At 35.7% G+C, this 20,318-nt stretch overlaps 1 protein-coding gene across 3 annotated transcripts in view; it reads right to left on the bottom strand.

Annotated features, from left to right (window-relative positions):
• Positions 1–1,090: 1,090 nt before the first annotated feature.
• The window catches only part of ITCH (itchy E3 ubiquitin protein ligase), a 121,744-nt gene continuing 102,516 nt past the window's right edge, over positions 1,091–20,318 (bottom strand). For all 3 annotated transcript variants that reach the window (XM_070420172.1, XM_070420173.1, XM_070420174.1), the window contains 9 exons: positions 19,988–20,076; positions 18,194–18,353; positions 17,799–17,932; positions 17,257–17,397; positions 10,596–10,716; positions 10,095–10,199; positions 7,916–8,012; positions 6,295–6,367; positions 1,091–3,348 (listed from right to left, as the gene is read on the bottom strand). In XM_070420172.1, the coding sequence (XP_070276273.1) occupies positions 3,249–3,348; positions 6,295–6,367; positions 7,916–8,012; positions 10,095–10,199; positions 10,596–10,716; positions 17,257–17,397; positions 17,799–17,932; positions 18,194–18,353; positions 19,988–20,076 (1,020 nt within the window). In that variant the 3' untranslated portion in view covers positions 1,091–3,248. The remainder of the gene's footprint in view (positions 3,349–6,294; positions 6,368–7,915; positions 8,013–10,094; positions 10,200–10,595; positions 10,717–17,256; positions 17,398–17,798; positions 17,933–18,193; positions 18,354–19,987; positions 20,077–20,318) is intronic.

Raw genomic sequence — 20,318 nt, 5'->3', positions numbered from 1 at the left:
AAGTTTGGGAAAATAGCCAGTCAACCACAGCTGAGTCCGTTTGATTCATTGTAGGATTTGAGGCTGGAAAGCCAATGGTCAGTAAGAGCAATTACTTCTTTCCCCAAGGAAGATTTCCTCATGCTGTGGGGGACACCTGTTCCCTCTTTTTATTAGTCACACTGAAGCTAGAGTTTTCTAGCTGCTTATATTGGGCAGATTAAACAGGAGAGGATGTATTTCTCAGAACCTGCAGTTTCTGTCCTCCAGTCACTGTTAGATCAGCATATTAAGAAATTCCACATCCTTACCTGTAGGATACCTTCAGGAAACCCTCTTGCCTTAGCCTCTCTCCCCTGGTTCTATTTTATTAAATTTTAATTTGTATAGTTTTAGTCCACACGGAGAATATGTTTTTAATTTTTAGAGGGAGAGAAAGAAACACTGATGCGAGAAAGAAACATTGAACGGCTGCCTCCTGCATGCGCCCGCACCGGAGATTGAACCCAAAACCCTTTGGTGTATGGGACAACGCTCCAACCAACTGAGCAGGGCCACTAGTTCTACTTTAAGCAAGAGGTTGATCACCTTGTTTCCCAATAAGAAAAGGTCTTCTGAAGCTAGTGAGCAGGACAGCTTATTGAGAACAGTTTTTTAAAAAGGTATTTTTATTGATTTCAGAGATAGAAACACCAATGATGAGAGAATCATCGACTGGCTGCCTCTTGCATACCTCCTACCGGGCATGTGCCCTGACTGGGAATCAAGGAGAATCAAACCGTGACCTCCTGGTTTATAGGTCGATGCTCAACCACTGAGCCACAGTGGCTAGTCAAAGAACGGTCAGTCTTGATAACTAGCTGGTGTTTCTCTACTCAGCACCATGGCTGGGGCCCTGACTTAGATGTTTTCATCTTGGTTCTCTTCACAATAGGTACCAAATCCAGTATCACCTTGGTGGGTCTTTATAGTTTTTTTTTTCTACCTACCCATCAGAACAGACAGGCTGTAACCTGGCCACTTACAAAAACAGTCAGAAATCTCTAAGATCTGGTCCTTTATGCAGGTAGGGAAAACCTTCTTGCTCAAGACTAACAGAAAAATGTGCAAATGAAAGAACAAAAATCTTTAATTATAAAGTTACATCTTTTAAGGAAATGCAAGTGAGGCAGCCCCCTTAAGGGCCTTTATTAAGAGCACTTGACTCCCTGTGATATTTGTAGAGTTACCTGAGTATTTGAAATTACAGTTCAAGAAAAAAAAAAAAGGAATGCTAATACAGTAATATACAATCCAGTGGTGCTATTTCGTTTTTAGTTAATGAAAGCATAGCATATATACAAATAATTTTGTAAATAACCCTAAAAGGAAAACAAATAAGAGGGGGCTGGAGATACCAACAATATTAAATAGAAGTAGTTAACCTTAGGAGTTTAGAAGGATGGAGTTACATTCCAAACCAAGGAGGGATATAAATATAGCAAAGTCTAATTCCATGAGGCATCCCTGGTAACATTTCGGATTATTAATTAGATAAATAAAAAGGGGCAGAGTGGGCTTGACTGAAATAGCTTATTTAGCATGAGACCTTTGTGGGGAGGTGAGTCATATTTCACTTAAATTTCTATGACTTGACATTAGTATGTCAATCTCTTGCTGAAAAATGAGTATCTCAATCTTAAATAGAGTTATTGTAAGTCTTAATAAAATTAGATTCTTCTGCACAATATAAGATCATAAAAGACAGAGCAGGAATTCATTATTATGAGTGGCTGGATCAGTTTTAAAGCACTCTGTTTGATTAAACAAGTGAGGTCCTTCCCTACTGCCTATGCTGTGAAATGCTGCTTTCCCCAACCTCCCAAAAGAGCAGAAGAATAAGGCAATTTGCTCATTTTACTTTGTTTTTATTTCAACATAACATGCAGTAAAAAAAAAATTTTTTTTAACAATTTATTAGCATTTACAATGCTCACAAAGAAAAAGGACTCTAAAAGCAATTTAGTTCAGATTTAAGAAATTGCTCTAATTAAACACTTACAATAAATCTATTTCCAAATGTTCAGCTTATACCAAAAGTTAAGATAGTATTTGAAGATATTTATGTCTGCTATTTGCAGTATTTTTTATAAAACCTCTGATTCTTGGGATATCCAGCCCCCATTTTCCTAACACAGCAGGGAAGACATATACATGTGGCCACTTAAATTAAAGGAAGAAATGGAGTAAGGGAGATCTCAGGCTGCAAAAATATATACAAGCATTTACCTTTTCCAGAACTAAATGTTTTCTCCATAAAAATATTAAATAGCCAAGCCCTATAGAACTAGGGCCGGGGCTACTTAAAATATAACTATTCTGTATTTTAAAAATATAGGGCAGAAAGCCTTTTGGGTGATATTTATACATTTTCACACAATATTTCTAGGTCCCTAAATGAATAATCAAGCATTATGTAGAATCAGAAAAGTCTACTTTCTTACATTATCTCTTAATTTAATCTCATAAATCTCTAGTAAATATTGCAGGTAACTACATTTCAATATCAGAATTCATCTCTATGGGAAGTCTTTATAGAGGCTTAATTTTCATAGCCATATATTACCAAAGTTCAGGCTTATGTAATGGATGGGTAGTTGGCAGACATTCGCTCTGTAAGACAAAGCAATAGCATTTTTCCCCCTTACCAACAAAAAGGCAGAGAGTCTCGACTTTGGGGAAAAAAACCTACGGGTTTTAGAGACCATACTACATATATTTCCTGGCATATGTGGAATAAAAAACAAAATAAATGTTGGGTTGGGGAAAGCCTAACCTCCCCCTTCATACTGACAATTTCTGAATGAGGCAATCCTTTCACGCACATAAAATCTGCTTTAGGGTGGCAGTGTTTTAGAGTAAAGATACATGAGTTTAAAATGTTTTTGTTACTGTTCTAGGATGTAAAAGGAAGAGTGAGACTTTTGATACACATATACATAATTAAGGAAACAATCTAGTGGAATAAGACAAGTCAGATTTCAATGATGTGTTAAATCTCATGTTAAGGTTTTGACTAGTCATTTGCAGATCCGATTTCTGGAAATGTTGAATAAAAGTCCAGAATCACTGGTAAATAAATCTCAATGATAACATTAATTTACTTATACTCAGATAACTCTCTCTAAACAGTCACAGTCCAATTTTACAAGATGTGCAACAAGCAGAGAAGGAAAAGGACAAACACTGCAAGTAAGTTCTTGTCCTTCCGTGGTTCAAGTTCCCAGAAGTTACTCTTGTCCAAATCCTTCTGTTTCTTCAATGGCAAATAACAGCTTTTCCTTCAGTTGCTCATAGCTCTTATAGGGTGGTAGGTCCAGGCGGTTAAAACTAAAAGTAAGAATTGTTAGTATGAGAAAATAAAAATATACCAAGAAACGTATGGGCAGTGTAGTAATTAACAAAGCTGGTTTTTAAAGTCAGGCAAAACTGGTTTAAGTCCCAGATCTATCCCTGAGCCTTTGAACAAGTGCTATTACCTTTTTGAGTCTTGGTTTCCTCTTTGGTAAAATAGGAAAAACAGTATCTCTCAGTATAGAATGAAGAAGAAACAAGCATATACATAGCACAGTGCCTGGTGCTCAGCAAGTATTCAGTAAAACATTGGTCTTCTCATGCTCCTCCATCCACCCTAATCTAGATCTGTGGTCAGCAAACTTTTTCTGTAAAGGGCTAGATCAGGGGTGGGCAAACTTTTTGACTCGAGGGCCACAATGGGTTCTTAAACTGGACCGGAGGGCCGGAACAAAAGCATGGATGGAGCGTTTGTGTGAACTAATATAAATTCAAAGTAAACATCATTACATAAAAGGGTACGGTCTTTTTTTTTTTTTTTTTTTTTTAGTTTTATTCATTTCAAACGGGCTGAATCCGGCCCGGGGGCCGTAGTTTGCCCACAGCTGGGCTAGATAGTAAATATTTTAGCCTTTGTAGGCCAGAGGTCTCTTATCAAAAGGTTTTAAATTTTAAAAAAAGGGTTTAAATTTACCACTTTAAGAGTAAGAAATAATGTTCTTCTCTAATATCTAATATTCTGCCCCTATTGAATGAACATCTTTGTCCTGGTCTTAGCTGTTGAGTTTTTAAAGGGCATCTTCTAATTTTGGGCTGTATTATTATCACATTCACAAGGTAACAAGTAGTGAAGCTGCTCTGAAGCCTTAGCCCTCTGCCATATTTTTAGGATAAGGCCTAAACATTTGGCAAAAGAAGAAATAATACTATCCACAAAGGACAAATAAATTTACAATTATTACTTCTGTTAGTCCTCACAAATGGAAACATGGAACTTGATAACATAATGAGGCTGGTTCTCATGTGTGACTGAGATAAGCTGTTCACAACAGTGTAATGGCACAGTCTGTTCTAGGTTTCGAAATTAAAAAGAAAGGGACAAGAGGTCAATTCAAAACACGGGACAAGATAAGTATACAAAAATAAATTGTATTTTTATACACTAGCAATAAAAAAAAAATCTAAAATGAAACTGAAAAAACAATCCCATTCATACTAGCTTCAAAATGGATAAAATATAGCTTGGCTGATGTGGCTCAGTGGTTGACCATTGACCTGTAGGCCAGGAAGTCACGGTTCAATTCCTGGTCAGGGCATATGCCTGGCTGCAGCTTGGGTTGTAGGCTCAATACCATGTGGGGTGTGCAGGAGGCAGCCAATCAGTGATGAGAGAGAATCACTGATGTTTATATCTCTCTCTCCCTCTTCCTTCCTCTCTGAAATCAATAAAATAATAATAATATATATGTATGTGTGTGTGTGTGTATATGTGTGTATATACACACACACACACACACACATACATATATATTTTTTAAAGCAGGGGTCCTCAAACTACGGCCCGTGGGCCACATGCGGCCCGCCGAAAACATTTATCCGGCCCGCCGGGTGTTTTTGCCGCCGCTGTGTGCATAGGAATTTGTTCATAGTTTTTTTTTAAACTATAGTCCGGCCCTCCAACAGTCTGAGGGACAGTGAATGGAAGTTTGAGGACCCCTGTTTTAAAGAATAAAATACTTAAGAAATTTAACAGAAGAAACGCAAGGCTTGTATAATGGAAAAATATAAAACATTGTTGAAATAAATTAAAAAGAAGACCTAAATAAATAGTCTTGAAAGATATCCCATCCATGTGCATTGATAGGAAGACAAAATATTGTTAAGATGGCAATATTCCCCCAAACTGATCTACAAATTCAAAGTGATTTGTATCAACATCCCAACCGACATCTTTGCTGAAATGGACAAGCTGATCCTAAAATTCACATGAAAATCCAAAGGACCCAGAATAGCCAAAACAATCTTGAAAATATTGGAAGACACATACTTCCTAAATTCAAAACTTACTACAAAGCTAGAGTAATCAAGACAATGTGGTACTGCCATTATGGATATATATATAGATCAATGGAAATAGAATTGAGAATCCAGAAATAAGCCAGTGTATTTATCGTCAGTTGATTTTCAACAAATGGGTCAAGTTGTTATTTTTATTTTTTTTAAATTTTATTGATTTTTTACAGAGAGGAAGGGAGAGAGATAGAGAGTTAGAAACATCGAGGAGAGAGAGCCATCGATCAGCTGCCTCCTACATACCCCCCACTGGGGATGTGCCTGCAACCAAGGTACATGCCCTCGACCAGAACCGAACCCGGGACCCTTCAGTCTGCAGGCTGACGCTCTATCCACTGAGCCAAACCAGCCAGGGCAAGTTATTATTTTAAAAAAACCACACATATGTGTATGAAAATGTAATCGAAGTCCACATATAACCACAGAAATGTCTCACAAAATAAAGTCAAAGTATTGCCGAGCTTTCAGTCAAATTCCAACAGTTGGTTTTTAGTTTTGTACATTTTTGGAAATGTGGTTAAATGGCATTTATGAGAAAATAGTATTTCTGTTCACTATGTTAGAAAGTAGTTCTCCCAACAGCTATCTAGAATTGATTTCTTCCTGTGCCGTCAGAGAAAAGGTAAAAGTTTTCTAACTATCAGATTAACAACTCAGAGGTGGGAAAAGGGCAAATTGTTTGGGGGTGATGAAAATACGTTAATACTGGATCGTAGTGATGGTTACTAGTCTGTAAATCTACTAAATATCATTGAATCAAATGGGTAAGTTTTATAGTAAATTATGCCTCAAAAAAGTTGTTAAGAATAATTCAATACAATGGGGAAAATATTTCATTTCTAATAGGCTTTAATATCTACAGAACAACTGGAAAAGGCTGTTTTCTCTATTTTTTCTGATTTTACTTACCAGGTATGACTTCTGGGTAACCAATTTTCTTTCCCAACTTTTTCAATGCAGAATTTTTGAGGTCCATTGCTCCCTAAAACATAGTGAAACCATCAACAGTTAAATAATACAATGGTTCTCAAATTGTGATCCCCAATGTAGCAGCATCATATCAGCATCACCAAGGAAACTGTTAAAATTACAAAACTACAGACCCTATCCCAAACCTACTAAATTGAATAAAAAATTTGGGGGGAGAGGCTCAGAAATATAGGGTGTCCCAAAAAGATGTGCATGAGTGCAAGAGTCCCCACCCCCTGAATATTTTCTACTTGGTTGTCTGGCAATCACCTTAAACTCAGCAGACTCTAAGCAACTCATTGCCCTCCCTAACACTTTCAAACCATGTTCTCTACATGCCACAGTTTCTCCATTTCTCCATATTTCATAACATATTATCTTTGACATTCTTTCTTCTTATCTCATCTTTTAATTGAGTACAGTTTCTACTTTTGGAACTTCTCTAGCATTCATCTCCTCTTTTCTATCTCTACTTTCATCTCCTAAGATCAGTTTCTCATCATTGCTTCAATACTTTCTTCCTACCTCCAGGCTCTTCCCTATCTTTTTCTTTTTTAAAAAATAGTTTATTATTATTTAAAAAATTTTTTTTTATTCATTTCAAAGAAAAGGGGAGAGGAAAAGACAGACAAATATTGATGAGAGAGAATTATTGATCGGTTGCCTCCTGCACACTGCCTGCTGGGGATTGAGCCCACAATTCTGATAGGGAATCGAACCTGTGACCTCCTGGTTCATAGGCTGATGCTCAAACACTCATCCACAACAGCTAGGGCTCTCCCTATCTTTTAATGCATGCTCTGCTTTTTCATCAAATCTTCCTAAAATGCAGTTTCAGCAAGTTTCCTCTCTTCAAAAAGTTTCCATAACTTCTAATACCCTCAGAGTAATGTCCAAATTATTTTGTTCTGGCTTTTAAAGGCATTTAAACTGGTTCCCAAAATGGCCTAGTTCTTTTAATTCTGACCCTCTGCTTCAGCTGAAGCAGGCTTAGGGATCACAACTTCTCTTCTATCCTCCTATGGTACTTGACATATATTGGTGTTAAAGGAAGACTTGAATCTACTTTATTATCTAGTCGCAAAATAAATATTCTCATGGTTATTCATTTCAAAACAACACACTTTAATCAGTGACTACTATGTGATAAGTACTGTGCTTGGTGCCAGAAATAAAAAGATGAAGATATGGACCTATATCTTAAGGAGTTCCAGGTATAACAGGGAAGAGTGGTAAACACATCATTAAAAATATAGTATAATACAACCAACAATGCCTGGTTCATAGGAGAGACAAAAATGTTTGCCATATGACTGAATGAACAAACAGATTTACAAATAGAAGACTGCTATCCTAAGTTAAAATGTGGGGTCTAGTTGAAGGGCTTAAAATTTCCAGGTAAGAATTACAAAGTGATTTAAAAGTTTAGACAGATCCAGGTTAACTATGACTATTTAAGAAAATGGCTACACTTATTTTTATTTCTGATAAGTTGTATATACAATGATGTAACAGCAGTGTGATAATTTTTTCTATAGGAAAAGTAATCCTATATACATACCCATGAGGTCAGCAAATCCTCCAACTGGTAATCGGCAGGTTCCAGTAACAAACTGTAGAAGTCTCATTCTCTTCTCATTATCAATTTCTTTAACAAACTGTTTAAAGCACATTTAAGGAGAAATATAGGTCATATGTTTAACATAATAATATCTTATTATGTTAAATGATAAATATCTTATTGTACTACTATCAAGTGTTTTAAAATACAAATCCTATTTGTTACAGAAGCTCAGTTCATCTGCGTTTCTTATGGCTAATAGCAGAAATTAAAATTTTTTTTAAAATTTTAAATGTTTTTTATTGATTTTAGAGAGAGGAAGGGGGAGGGGAGAGAGAGAGAAACATTGATTTGAGAGTGAAACACTGATTGGCTGCCTCTGATACGAACCCCAACTAGAGATTGAACCTACAACCTAGGCATACACCCTGACTGGGAATCGAACCTGCCACCTTTCAGTGTATGGGACGATGCTCTAACCAACTGAGTAACAATGGCCAGGGCTAAAAAATTTTTTTTATTGTGGTACAATATATATAACATAAATATTTACTATTTAAGTGTACAATTCAATGGCATTAAGTACATTAACTCTGTTGTGTAACTATCACCAGTTTCCAGAACATTTTTTTTTATCATCCCAAACAAAAACTCTAAATGCATTAAACTTATCTTCCCACTGCCTCAGTTCCCCTCTCCCCCGTCCCTGGTAACCTCTATTCTACTTTGTTTCTATGAATCTGCCTAATCTAGGTACCGCATATAAGTGGAATTGTACAGTATTTGTCCTTTTGTGGCTGGCTTATTTCACTTAGCATAATATCCTCAAGATTTATCCATGTTGTAGCCTATGTCAGAATTTCCTTTTTTTCTTTTTTTTGTTAATCCTCACCCAAGGATATTTTTCCATTGATCTTTTTTAGAGATAGTGGAAGAGAAAGGAAAAGACAGAAACATTGATGTGAGAGAAACACATCGATTGGTTGCCTCCTGCACACACCCCAACCAGGGCTTGGGCTTGGGCTGGGGAAGAGCCTGCAACCGAGGTACGTACCCCTCAACTGGAATAAAACCTGGGACCCTTTGGTCCACAGGCCAATGCTCTATGCACTGAGCCAAACTGGCTAGGGCAGAATTTCCTTTTTTTTTTTTTTAAGGCTGGATAATATTCCTTTGTATGTATATACCACAATTTGTTTATCCATTCATCTGTTGATGGACACTTAGATTGCTTCCACCTTTTGGCTACTGTGAATAATACAGTTATGAACATAGGTATACAAGTATCTGAGTCCCTGCTCTCAATTCTTTTGGGTATACATAGGAGTAGAAGTGCTGGATCATATGTTAATTCTTTTTTTAAAAAATCCTCAACCTAGGATATGTCCACTGATTTGAGAGAGAGAGAAAAAAAGGGAGGAAGAGAACATTAAATAGAGAAACATTGATTATTTGCCTCCCATATGTGCCTTGACTGGAGATCGAGCCCACAACGTAGGTATGTGCCCTGACTGGGAACCGAACCAGCCACCTTTTGGTATATGGAATGACACTTCAACCAGGATCATATTTTACTTCTATGTTTAACTTTTTGAGAAACCACCAAACTTTGCCACAGTGGTGTACATTTCATATTCGCAGCAGCAATGCAGAAAGTTCCAATTTCTCCACATCCTCACCAAGGATGATTGTTTTTTCCCTTTCATAATAGCCACCCTAACGGGTGTGAAATGATATCTCCTTGTGATTTTGATTTGCACTTTCCTAACTATTAGTAATGTTGAAAATCTTTTTATGTGCTATAACCGACATTTTTTTGAAGAGACACCAGTATGATTCCAAACCAAGTCTCTTTCTTAAGTTTGCCTTCTGAACATTATGTAATTCTTAATGAGGTATGAATGATGAAAACCATACTTTAGACAGTTCTATAAAATTCCAAAGCATCTTATCATCTGGAGTTATACTCTGAGCAAAGGTGAAAGGTGTGTATAGCTTACTTGGCAATAGTCTTAAAAGGATGATGCCATAAACCATGTTCATTTATTATAATGCATAGGATGGAACCAGGTCTGAATATACTGATACATTTTTTCTAATGTAACTTATTTTCATATATGGTAAACACATTTCTAAAAAATTATGGTGTGTTTGTCAATAGAAATAAAGTGAGACAAACCTGCCAAAACCACATTATTTGTTTGCTTGTCCTAGTATAATGACGGTAGATGGTATGTCTTTGCCAGTCATTCAAATCAATCTCTTGCATTCCACATAAAAGGACCTTTTGGGATGAAAAAGACAAATGATTTCTATAGGTAAGTGTACAACCTATATAATAATGCTAGACATAGATAAGAACGAATATTAAACAACATTCAAAAAAACAAATTAATTAAGAGGCTATGGATTGTAACTATGTATCAATAACTGTATCTATAATACTCTGAAAGGTTGAGTTTCCGATGTGTCATATATAAACAGATTCAGGTAAATAAGCCATTCATTGTAGAGAGGTTCTGATAGTAATCCTTTTTTTTTTTTTTTGGTTAATTCTTTTATATGATTTTAAACATCCTGCCTACATAAAAAATATTGCCACTGGAAAGTGAGTTGAAAGCAGACATCTGAAGGCATTATTTATCAGCATGCTGCAAAGAAAAGAAGAAAAACTTATTACCTCTAACTCCTTTGCATCAAAGTACTGCAAATACTGCTGGGGAAGAATTTCATTGAAACCCTCAAAGAAAGCTTGTGTCTGTTCTTCAACACCTCGAGACAATCTCCATTCAGCTACCATTCTGGTAAATAAATATAAAAAAAAAATCAGGAAGTTTAGATGTTACGTTTAAATTCCGAGTACAAAAATAATTTTAAAAAGCTTTACTATTATGAAAACCTCCATATATGAAAGAATATAATGAACCCCAAATATAGATATTCCAGCTTCAATACAATGCCAATCTTATTTCATTACGCCACTACCCATACTCTAAATATAATTTCATTTTAAACATAAATATTTTAGTATCTCTCTCTACAAGATGAGGTCTCTTTCTAAAAAACATAACCATGCCCTAGCTGGTTTGGCTCAGTGGATAGAGCGTTGGCCTGAGGGCTGAAGGGTCCAGAGTTTGATTCTGGTCAAGGGCACATTGGCTGGGTTACAGGCTCAATCCCCAGGAGGGAGGGTGCAGGAGGCAGCCAATCAATGATTCTATCTCATCATTGATTTTCCTATCTCTCCCTTCTCCCTTCCTCTTTGAAATCAATAAAAATGTTAAAAAACCCCACATAACCATAATTCTATTATCACACAAAAAAGTGAATAATTACTTTATATCAAATATTCATTGCTTAAATTCTACTGAATGATTCCATTTTAATATATTGCTAAGATCAGAATCTAAATAAAGTTCATACATTGCAAAAGTCTCTTAAGCTTCTTTTAAAACATAGGTTTTCCCTTGCAATTTTTCGAATAAAAATTACTATTTTTTAAAATATATTTTATTGATTTTTTTACAGAGAAGAAGGGAGAGGGATAGAGAGTTAGAAACATTGATGAGAGAGATCGATCAGCTGCCTCCTGCACGCCCCCCAGTGGGGATGTGCCCGCAACCAAGGTATATGCCCCTGACCGGAATCGAACCCGGGACCCTTGAGTCCGCAGGCCGACGCTCTAGCCACTGAGCCAAACCGTTTCGGCAATAAAAATTATTTTTAATGAAAATTCCTCTCTACTAAATATTCTAGATTACAATTTCGACTTTCTTCTAATCTTCATCTACATAGTTACATAGCTAAGACATAGAACAAAGTTAAAAATCACAATAAATATAAACTGTGTTTTTCCATTTTATTACAGAATATTTATTTTTAAAAAAATTTAATGAGCGCCTGGCTGGCATGGCTCAGTGGTTGAGCACTGACCTATAAACCAGGAAGTTCCAGTTTGATTCCCGGTCAGGGCACGTGCCCAGGTTGTGGGCTTGATCCCTAGTGTGGGGCATGCAGGAGGCAGCCAATCAATGATTCTCTCTCATCACTGATGTTTCTTCCTCCCCCCCAGGACTTAAGCTATATTTATTTAGAAAAGCCTTGCATTATGGTCATCATTGATGTTTCTATCTCTCTCTCCCTCTCTAAAATCAATAAAAAGCTATTTTAAAAATAAAAAATTTAATGAGCAAACAAATGCTTATTTTAGGCATTTGATTACTTGATAAGTAAAGGCAACTAAAATCCAAAAGTTTCCTGAAAACTCTAAAATTTTGGAAAATGGAAGTGTTGGTTGTATTAGAATAATTCTTCTGGTAATTACAATTATAAACGTTGAGGAAAAAATATTTTTATTGATTTCAGAGAGGAAGGAAGAGGTAGAGAACATTTTGATGGTTGCCAGATTGGGGGGAGGAGGGGGAGATTGAGAAGATGGGTGAAAAAGGTGAAGGAATTAAGAAGTAGAAATTGGTAGTTACCGAATAGTAATGGGAATGTAAAGTACAGCATTGGAAATATAGTCAATAATATTCTAATAACTATGTATGGTGTCAGCTGGGTACGAGATCTATTGGGTCATCCGACCACTTACTAAATTATATAATGTCTAATCACTGGAGTACACTTGAAACTAATATAATACTGAATGTCAACTGTAATTAAAAAATAAAAAATGATTTTAAAAAATGACTACATATGCAAAGAAGAAAAATGTGACCCATAATCAAGAGAAAAAAATCTATAGAATAAAGCACACGGATGACCTAATGTTGAAGTCAGCAAAGACTTTATATTAAAGAATTTATAGAACAAGATAGAAAAAAATTAGTAAAGAGATGGAGAGTCTCAGCAGAGAAACATTTAAAAAAATTGATCTTAGAAAGAAAAAGGGAGGGAAGGAAGGAGGGAGAGAAAGAGAAAAACATGGGTGTAAGAGAAAAACATCAACCAGTTACACCTCCCGCATGTACCCCGAGACTAGGGATTGAACCCGCAACCTGTGTATATGTCCTGAACATGAATCAAACCCGCCCCTTTTGGTGTACATGGTGACATTCCAACCAACAGCCACACCAGCCAGGGCAGCAGAGAAACTCTTAAAAGAACCAAATGGAAATTACAGAATATCTGAAATTAAAATTTCATTGGATAAGTTTAAGAGAAGTAAATTCAAAGGCAGATCAATTAAAATGATCCAAACTGAAGGACAGAGAATATAAAAAATATATACAGGTCTGGCCAGTGTGGCTCAGTGGTTGAGCATCAACCCATGAACCATGATGTCACAGGTTTGATTCCCAGTCAGGGTACATGCCCTGGTTGTGGGCTCGATCCCCAGAAGGGGCTTGCAGGAGGAAACCAACGGATGTTTTTCTCTCATCAATGTTTCTATCCCTTTCTCTTTCTCTCTAAAATAATATACAGCATCTGAGAACCATAGTATGATATCAAAAGTTAAATAAATATGTAACTGAGGTCTCTGAAGTATGTACAGAGGTAAGCAAGCAAAAGGATGATCCACTGAGATAAAGCCTCAAAATATTCTCCAACTGCTGAAATAAATGGCATCAATCGCACATACAAGCTCAGAAAAGCCAAGCATACATATCCTGCTTGGCTTTTCTGAGCTTGTATGTGCGATTTAGATCAGAGTCAAATCACATTTAGATCAGAGTCAAAATGCTAAAAACCAAAATTAAAGAGAAAATCTTAAAAAGTCACAGAAAAAACACATTTCATTCAGAAAAATGGCTTACATAAAAAAAACAATAAAAGCCAACAATAAAATGACATTATTGGAAGTGCTAAAAAAAAAAAAAAAGGAAATAAAATCCTATAAACCTAGAATTCTGAATCTTGTGAAAATATCCTTTGAAACTGAAGGTGACATAAACATGTTTTCAGTAAAATCTACAAGAATTTATTGCCAACAGGTACACATTAAGATAAATGGAAAAGAAAGTTTTTAAAGCTGAAAGGAAATTATCCTATATGGAAAAATAGATCTGTGGGAAGAAATGAAGAGAACCAGAAATGGTAATGTTAGTAAATATAAAAAAGTAATTTTTCTTGATTTCATTAAAAATCTATTGATTGCTTAAAGCAAGACTAATAATAATTATGGGTTTATAACATAAGAAATAAAATATGACAACAAAAAGCACAAATGGCTGGAGTGAGATAAATGGAATTATACTATTATGAGCCTCTTACCTGGTATAAGTCGTAGTGTGATATTAATTATGTTATATTACTATATATAATATTGTTAATAAAATGTTAATTATAAGTGATAAGTTAAGGATTTATATCATTACTAATGTCCCGGTGCACGGATTCATGCACACTGAAAGGAAATTAATTAGAAAAAATATTTTAATATCGCTATTCGCCCTTTCTCTATAATAGAAATGTCAACCAAATTCATGATCGACAATGACAGATCAAAACACATGTGTGCGATTGGTGCCAGCGAGAGCTTTATGTGTTATCGTGCATGCACAAGTCAACTCAGCCTTTTATATATACAGAATAAACTTGCTTAACTAGACCTGCTTTCTGATGTAGCTAAACTTTTTCCAGCCCAGTGAAGCACCCCAACTTCTCTTTCAGGTAACTGTCAGCAGCACAGTAATAAATATCAACATGAAGCAGATTATTATTGTAGATCACGCAGGGAGAACAAAGGGTAAAATATTTAACTGCAGCAGTTTTTGACTATATTCTGTGCCGTGAGAAAACCTGAAGTCATTTTCAAGGTCCACCATCTCTTATTGCTTTTCATTCAGGTCAAGTTTCTAAACTTTCTAAATCTCCGTTTTCCCACTAATGAAAAGAAAACAGGATTCCACCAAGTCTCCTATCTACCTACTCCAGGACTTCTGTGAGGATCAAATGAGATGAGGCACGGGAAAATGCTTCACAGATATTTGGTTAAACTGTAAAATGTTTGCACCTGGCTATAAAGCAAGTCGGTTCCTGGGCAGAAGATACTCCAAGGAGGCTAGATGCTACGGAGAGGAAGCTGGGTGTTGCTGCGTGACATCATTACCTGGCACCCACAGCGCCGTTTTTAGGTTGGGCTGGGCTATGGACCGCATTTTGCACCATGGGGTCTTGGCAGCGTTGGCTGTGATTTTGTGGGGTGTTGCTCTGGGGTGGCGGCAGGGCTTGTGTCACACTTGGGGGAAGCCGAGTGTTGGTTTGTCAGTGCCAGGTCCATGGTGCGGTTTATTTTTAAATGGCCAACGTGTATCATGGCAGCTCCTGCATTAAGCGTCTGCCCCCTGGTGGTCAGTGCGTGTCATAGCTACCAGTTGCACAGATGGACACTGAGCCTTTTATATATACAGATAATCATTAGAGCACTCACTAAGAAAATTAGAGGTATAGTTAACCAGGAGAGATTAAAAAAAGAAGAGTAAAAATTATTCTATTAATTCAAAAGAAGGCAGAAAAGGAGGAATAAAGAAAACTGGGGAAAATAAGAAACAAATAGCAAGGTGGCAGACTTAAGTCCAATCATCAATAACAAAATGAAATGTAAATGTACTGAACTGTGCAATTAAAAAGTAAAAAATAAAGATGTTCAAACTAGATAAAAATAGCAAGACCCAGAAACATGCTGCTGATAAGAAACATAATTTAAATACAAAGACACGGAAGGAAGATATACCATGCAAATACTAATTATAAGAAAGCTGGCCTGACTAGTGTGGCTCAGCTCAATGGTTGAGCACCAACCTATGAATCAGGAGGTCACTGTTCGATTCCTAGTAAGGGCACAAGCTCAGGTTATGGACTCGACCCTCAATAGGGGGCATGCAGGAGGCAGCCGATCAATGATTCTCTCTCATCACTGATGTTTCTATTTCTCTATCCCTTCCTCTCTGAAATCAATAAAAATATATTTTAAAAAATTAAGAAAGCTGGAATGAATATATTAATATTTAAAAAGTAGAAAAGCAGGCAAGATACCCAGAAACTAGAACTCAAGAAGAAGCACATATGTGAAATCTAACCCTGAATTGGTGTCGAGAATATGTGAATGAACTAAAGACTCTTGAGACTAAAAGTCTGAACTAATGCAGAGGACATACTAAAAACCATCATTTTACTTATAAATTTTATCAGATGTTACAAATACCCCATGAAAATATCTGCATATAAATTTGAGACACTTATCAATGACATGTTACATGGCACAGTGAGTATGGAATTGGTACTTAAAAGAGTTATCTGGCACTACCTCTACCATTAAAATTCCCACTTTTGGAGAAAAAGTGAAAGTTGTACTATAGCCAAAATTATTTTCTATCATTTTATAAACTTCAAAATTCTGGTTAAGTTGAAAATATACCAGCAAGGTGGTAAAAACCCCATTAGTACCCACTACACTAATTTTTTGTAAGGTTTAGTTTGAATTACCTGCAGGATAGTCACTCTACCTTGCTGCCTCCACAAAAATCTATCCTACTTCTCTCAATTTTTTGTTTCCAGATTTGTTGAAGACGAAATTTAGACTGTCTACTGAATTTACTCCTAATTTCTTATAATCTGGTTTCCAATCTACCACCTGGATAACTGTTCTAAGTATTCTCTTAAGGGTTATCATAACTTATTATCCTCCACATCTTCCAAAGATTTTTCATTTTCTTTGGCTTCTGAAACGCAGGACATGGCAGAATGGGTTATCAACTCTGAGCTGCCTGACAGTACCTCACAAACCATGGATATTCTTCCCTGATACTGTCTGTGATTTGTGCTTTCCAGCTTCCATCTCTCTGCTCATAACTTTTTTATTTTTATTTTTTTTACAGAGAGGAAGAGAGAGGGATAGAGAGTTAGAAACATCGATGAGAAAGAAACATCGATCAGCTGCCTCCTGCACACCTCCTACTGAGGATGTGCCCCCAACCAAGGTACATGCCCTTGACCAGGATTGAACCTGGGATCTTTCAGTCCACAGGCCGACGCTCTATCCACTGAGCCAAACCAGTTAGAGCATCTGCTCATAACTTTTACTCTGATTTCTACACAACTGAAAGGCTCAACTGAAAAATCATCGACTACTTACTCCATGATTACAACTAGATGAAATGATGTCTCCCTCTTTTGACTTCCCATAGCACTTTTCTTGTACCTCTCTCAACACTTATAAGGTAAAAAAAAGTGATCATTCATCTTCTTAATAATGTAAGATCAGTTCTCATAATGATTAGTTAAAAAGCAAAAAATTATTTTATAAAATACTGTCCATTAGGATTACTAGGCAATTATCAACGTGCTGTAGTCCAATAGAAGGGCTAAACTATGTCAAAAGGAACATTTTCTCTCACCTGATATATTCCTCTTTATTTTCTTCTGTTACAAGAATATTGCCACCATTGGGTTTCAAATCATGACTCTTGATTTCACCTAAAATTTCTTTATCGACGGAGAAGTACATTTCCAAACCACATTCCTCAATATTGTTTTCTCTGCACAAATGAAATTAACACTACTTGTTATATTAATCCAAATATATAAAAAGTTTTTAACTAAAGGACTATGGTCTTAAATAATTACTATTAAATTATGATATAAAAATAACAAGAAAAATAAAAAATTATGCTCTCAAGTCATAATTTTTGCTGAAGATATTGGGTATTATTTCTTTAAAATTTATCATATTGAATAATGACAGATTTAATGTAGACCACTTAAATTCAATAAACTAATTACATGTTTATTTTGTATGCCATAAGTGTCTACAGACACAAGCGGTGGACCTTTTTAAATTCAAAATATCATGGCAGTTAACTGGTTAAAGTTTAGATAGCAACACTATAATGAAAGTATATAGATTATATTTTGATAAAATAAACGGAAACAAACTTACTTAACCCAGATGAGAGAATTGTAAAATTCTGGATCAATAGATTCTAAATCCTTGAGTCCAACTGGTTTGTTCAAGATACGCTTGTAGAATGGCAAGGAAAAACCTGTATCTATGAATTTCCCATGGAATAGAGCCTATGAAAGAAACAAACAATACCATTTAAGATAATTTTATGATATCCATTGTATTTCAGAATGCTAGGTGAGTTCTTCATTTAAAAAGGGCTTCCCTGTTACATGATTTCTTATGACACATTTCTAGAAAAAGGGCAAATATAACAAACCCAATCTTAGAAATGTCTTAGTGATGAGAAAATTTCAAATGAGAAAGTTAAAGAACAATGCTTTAGTACTGCTGAATTAGCAAAGTACACATAGTTCTCCTCCTGTACTTACCATGGCAATAAACCTGCCAATAAAACGAAAATATTTCAGGTGATCTGGATTGATATAAGAAGCGGGGTTTATCTGCAAGCAGTAGTTATCCTTCCCTGCATATTCAAACAGGCAATACATTGGGTTCAACACTTCATGTGACAAAAGAAAGAACCATTCCCTGAAATAAAAAGAAAATTTTGGGTGAAAAATTGTGTAAGTAACTATGCCAACAAATCAAAGGGCAGTGCTACAAAGTTAGAAATTTATACTCTTCAGCTGGTGATAATTTCCTAAACTACCATGTTGATTTTACTGCTTCTGTTCACTCTGACATCTATTTCACAGAGATGATATTTATATACTGCTTATTATTATATTTCAAAGAATTTAAGACACCATCAACTTTAAAACAACTACTAAAACTTTTTTCCCAATTATAATTGTGATACATATCCCAATTTCAGAGATGTTAAAATATGAAAATGTTAGTCTTAGGATCAATAAAATACTATACATAGCCAAGTTTAAACTTCACCAATTGACCCATGTGGTTAGGGCAGCTGAAGTGAGTCTAATATTATTCCATTGATTTCTAAGTCCCATAGTGATCCCCATCAAGTACCATTGCTCTCTAAATCCTAGACAAATACGTATGAAAAACAATCCAATTTCACAGAGGCAATGAAACACTTAATTCAAGCCACTCATTCATTAGAAAAATGCTCTGAGAAACTCAAATGCAAATGCTGTGAAAATACCAACCAATATTAACATAAGATTATTGGTACTAATTATGTAATGTAAGTAGGTCTGATAGAACAGTAGGCAGAGCAGATCTGGGGCAATACATGTGATATAATCTTGTGTCTGAGATTTCTTTTCTGTTCGTTTCATGGTCTCTGCTTATACTTTAATGCTAGTTCATGTTCTAATTAAGAATAAAAAATTGCCCTCCTCCTAAATTATCTTTAACCCATACAAAATTAAATTTTTCTACTCATATTTATTATTTACCTGTGGGTACTTCAAACACTTTGAAGTGTGATAAATAAACTACTAAATTGTAGCCACCAATCAGTGAGCACTCTAGGTCATTTTACAGATAAAAATATTTGCCCCAGGTCATATTAATGAGTGCAGAAAAAGGACTCAAATCCAGTCCTGACGCCAAAGTCCTTGCCTTTCCACAGTGCTACTGCTATGCAAATTTTTTAACTGATATGATATATTGTAGGGAATAAGCAAAGCAATTTCTTGCTTCAGTCTACCTACTAGGATTTGACTGGAAGCTCCATTATTAAGAAAGCAGATTTAAAGATTTCAACTCCTATTTTATACATACAGTCTTCTATCTCAAAACAGATATATTATCCTGAGTTGGAAATTGAGTGACTATTATATGTATCCATAATCTGTGATGGGGAAAATGACCTGATCACTATAGGAACAGACATGAGGTAGTAGATATAACACTGGCTTCTGGTTGTGATACAAAGCTTGCATCCAAGCTGCACAACTTAATTATGTGCCTTAGGTGAGTCTCAACTTCATTATTACCTGTAAAATTCTATCTCACAGCGTTACTCTGAGGACTAAATGAGTGATATGGGTGAAACCAACTGGCAGTACCTCAGAGTTACCTTCTGAATTAATGTTGTTGAAATTCTACAGCTGCAGCATAATAAAGGTACAATAATTTCCTACATTTCATTTTCCTGAAATATAAGATTGAGAAAATAATACTTGCAAGCAAAGTGTAATGATACCTTTGGAGGAAAGGAACTAAGTTCTGAGTATTCATATTATCACTACCTTGCTACACCTCCATAATCTAAACCTTCTTCTCCTGGAAAAATCACCCACAAACGTCTTCGCAGATCTTGGGGACTGAAGCTCATTATCTACAAAACAATAAAGTAAAAGAATTGCTAAAAGTAGTTGTTGAAACACCATTCTACCACTTCTAGGTTTGAAATCTCCATCATAGGTAACTTAACCCCTAGAGTGCCGGGGAGCGCGATAGCGTTCCTCCTGTCTTTTGCCAAAAGTGCCGGGAGCGCTTTCTTTTAACATTATATGTTTTGTTCAAATTTTTTTTTCTACTAGTATTTTATAATACAACTAGAGGCCCTGTGCACAAAAA

The sequence above is a fragment of the Myotis yumanensis genome, unplaced genomic scaffold, assembly GCF_028538775.1.
Source record: "Myotis yumanensis isolate MYYU_CA2020_CCGP unplaced genomic scaffold, mMyoYum1.0.hap1 SCAF_7, whole genome shotgun sequence".
NCBI classification, from domain to species: domain Eukaryota; kingdom Metazoa; phylum Chordata; class Mammalia; order Chiroptera; family Vespertilionidae; genus Myotis; species Myotis yumanensis.
The sequence above is the reverse complement of the archived record's forward strand: the minus strand, read 5'-3'. Positions and strand labels throughout refer to the sequence as shown.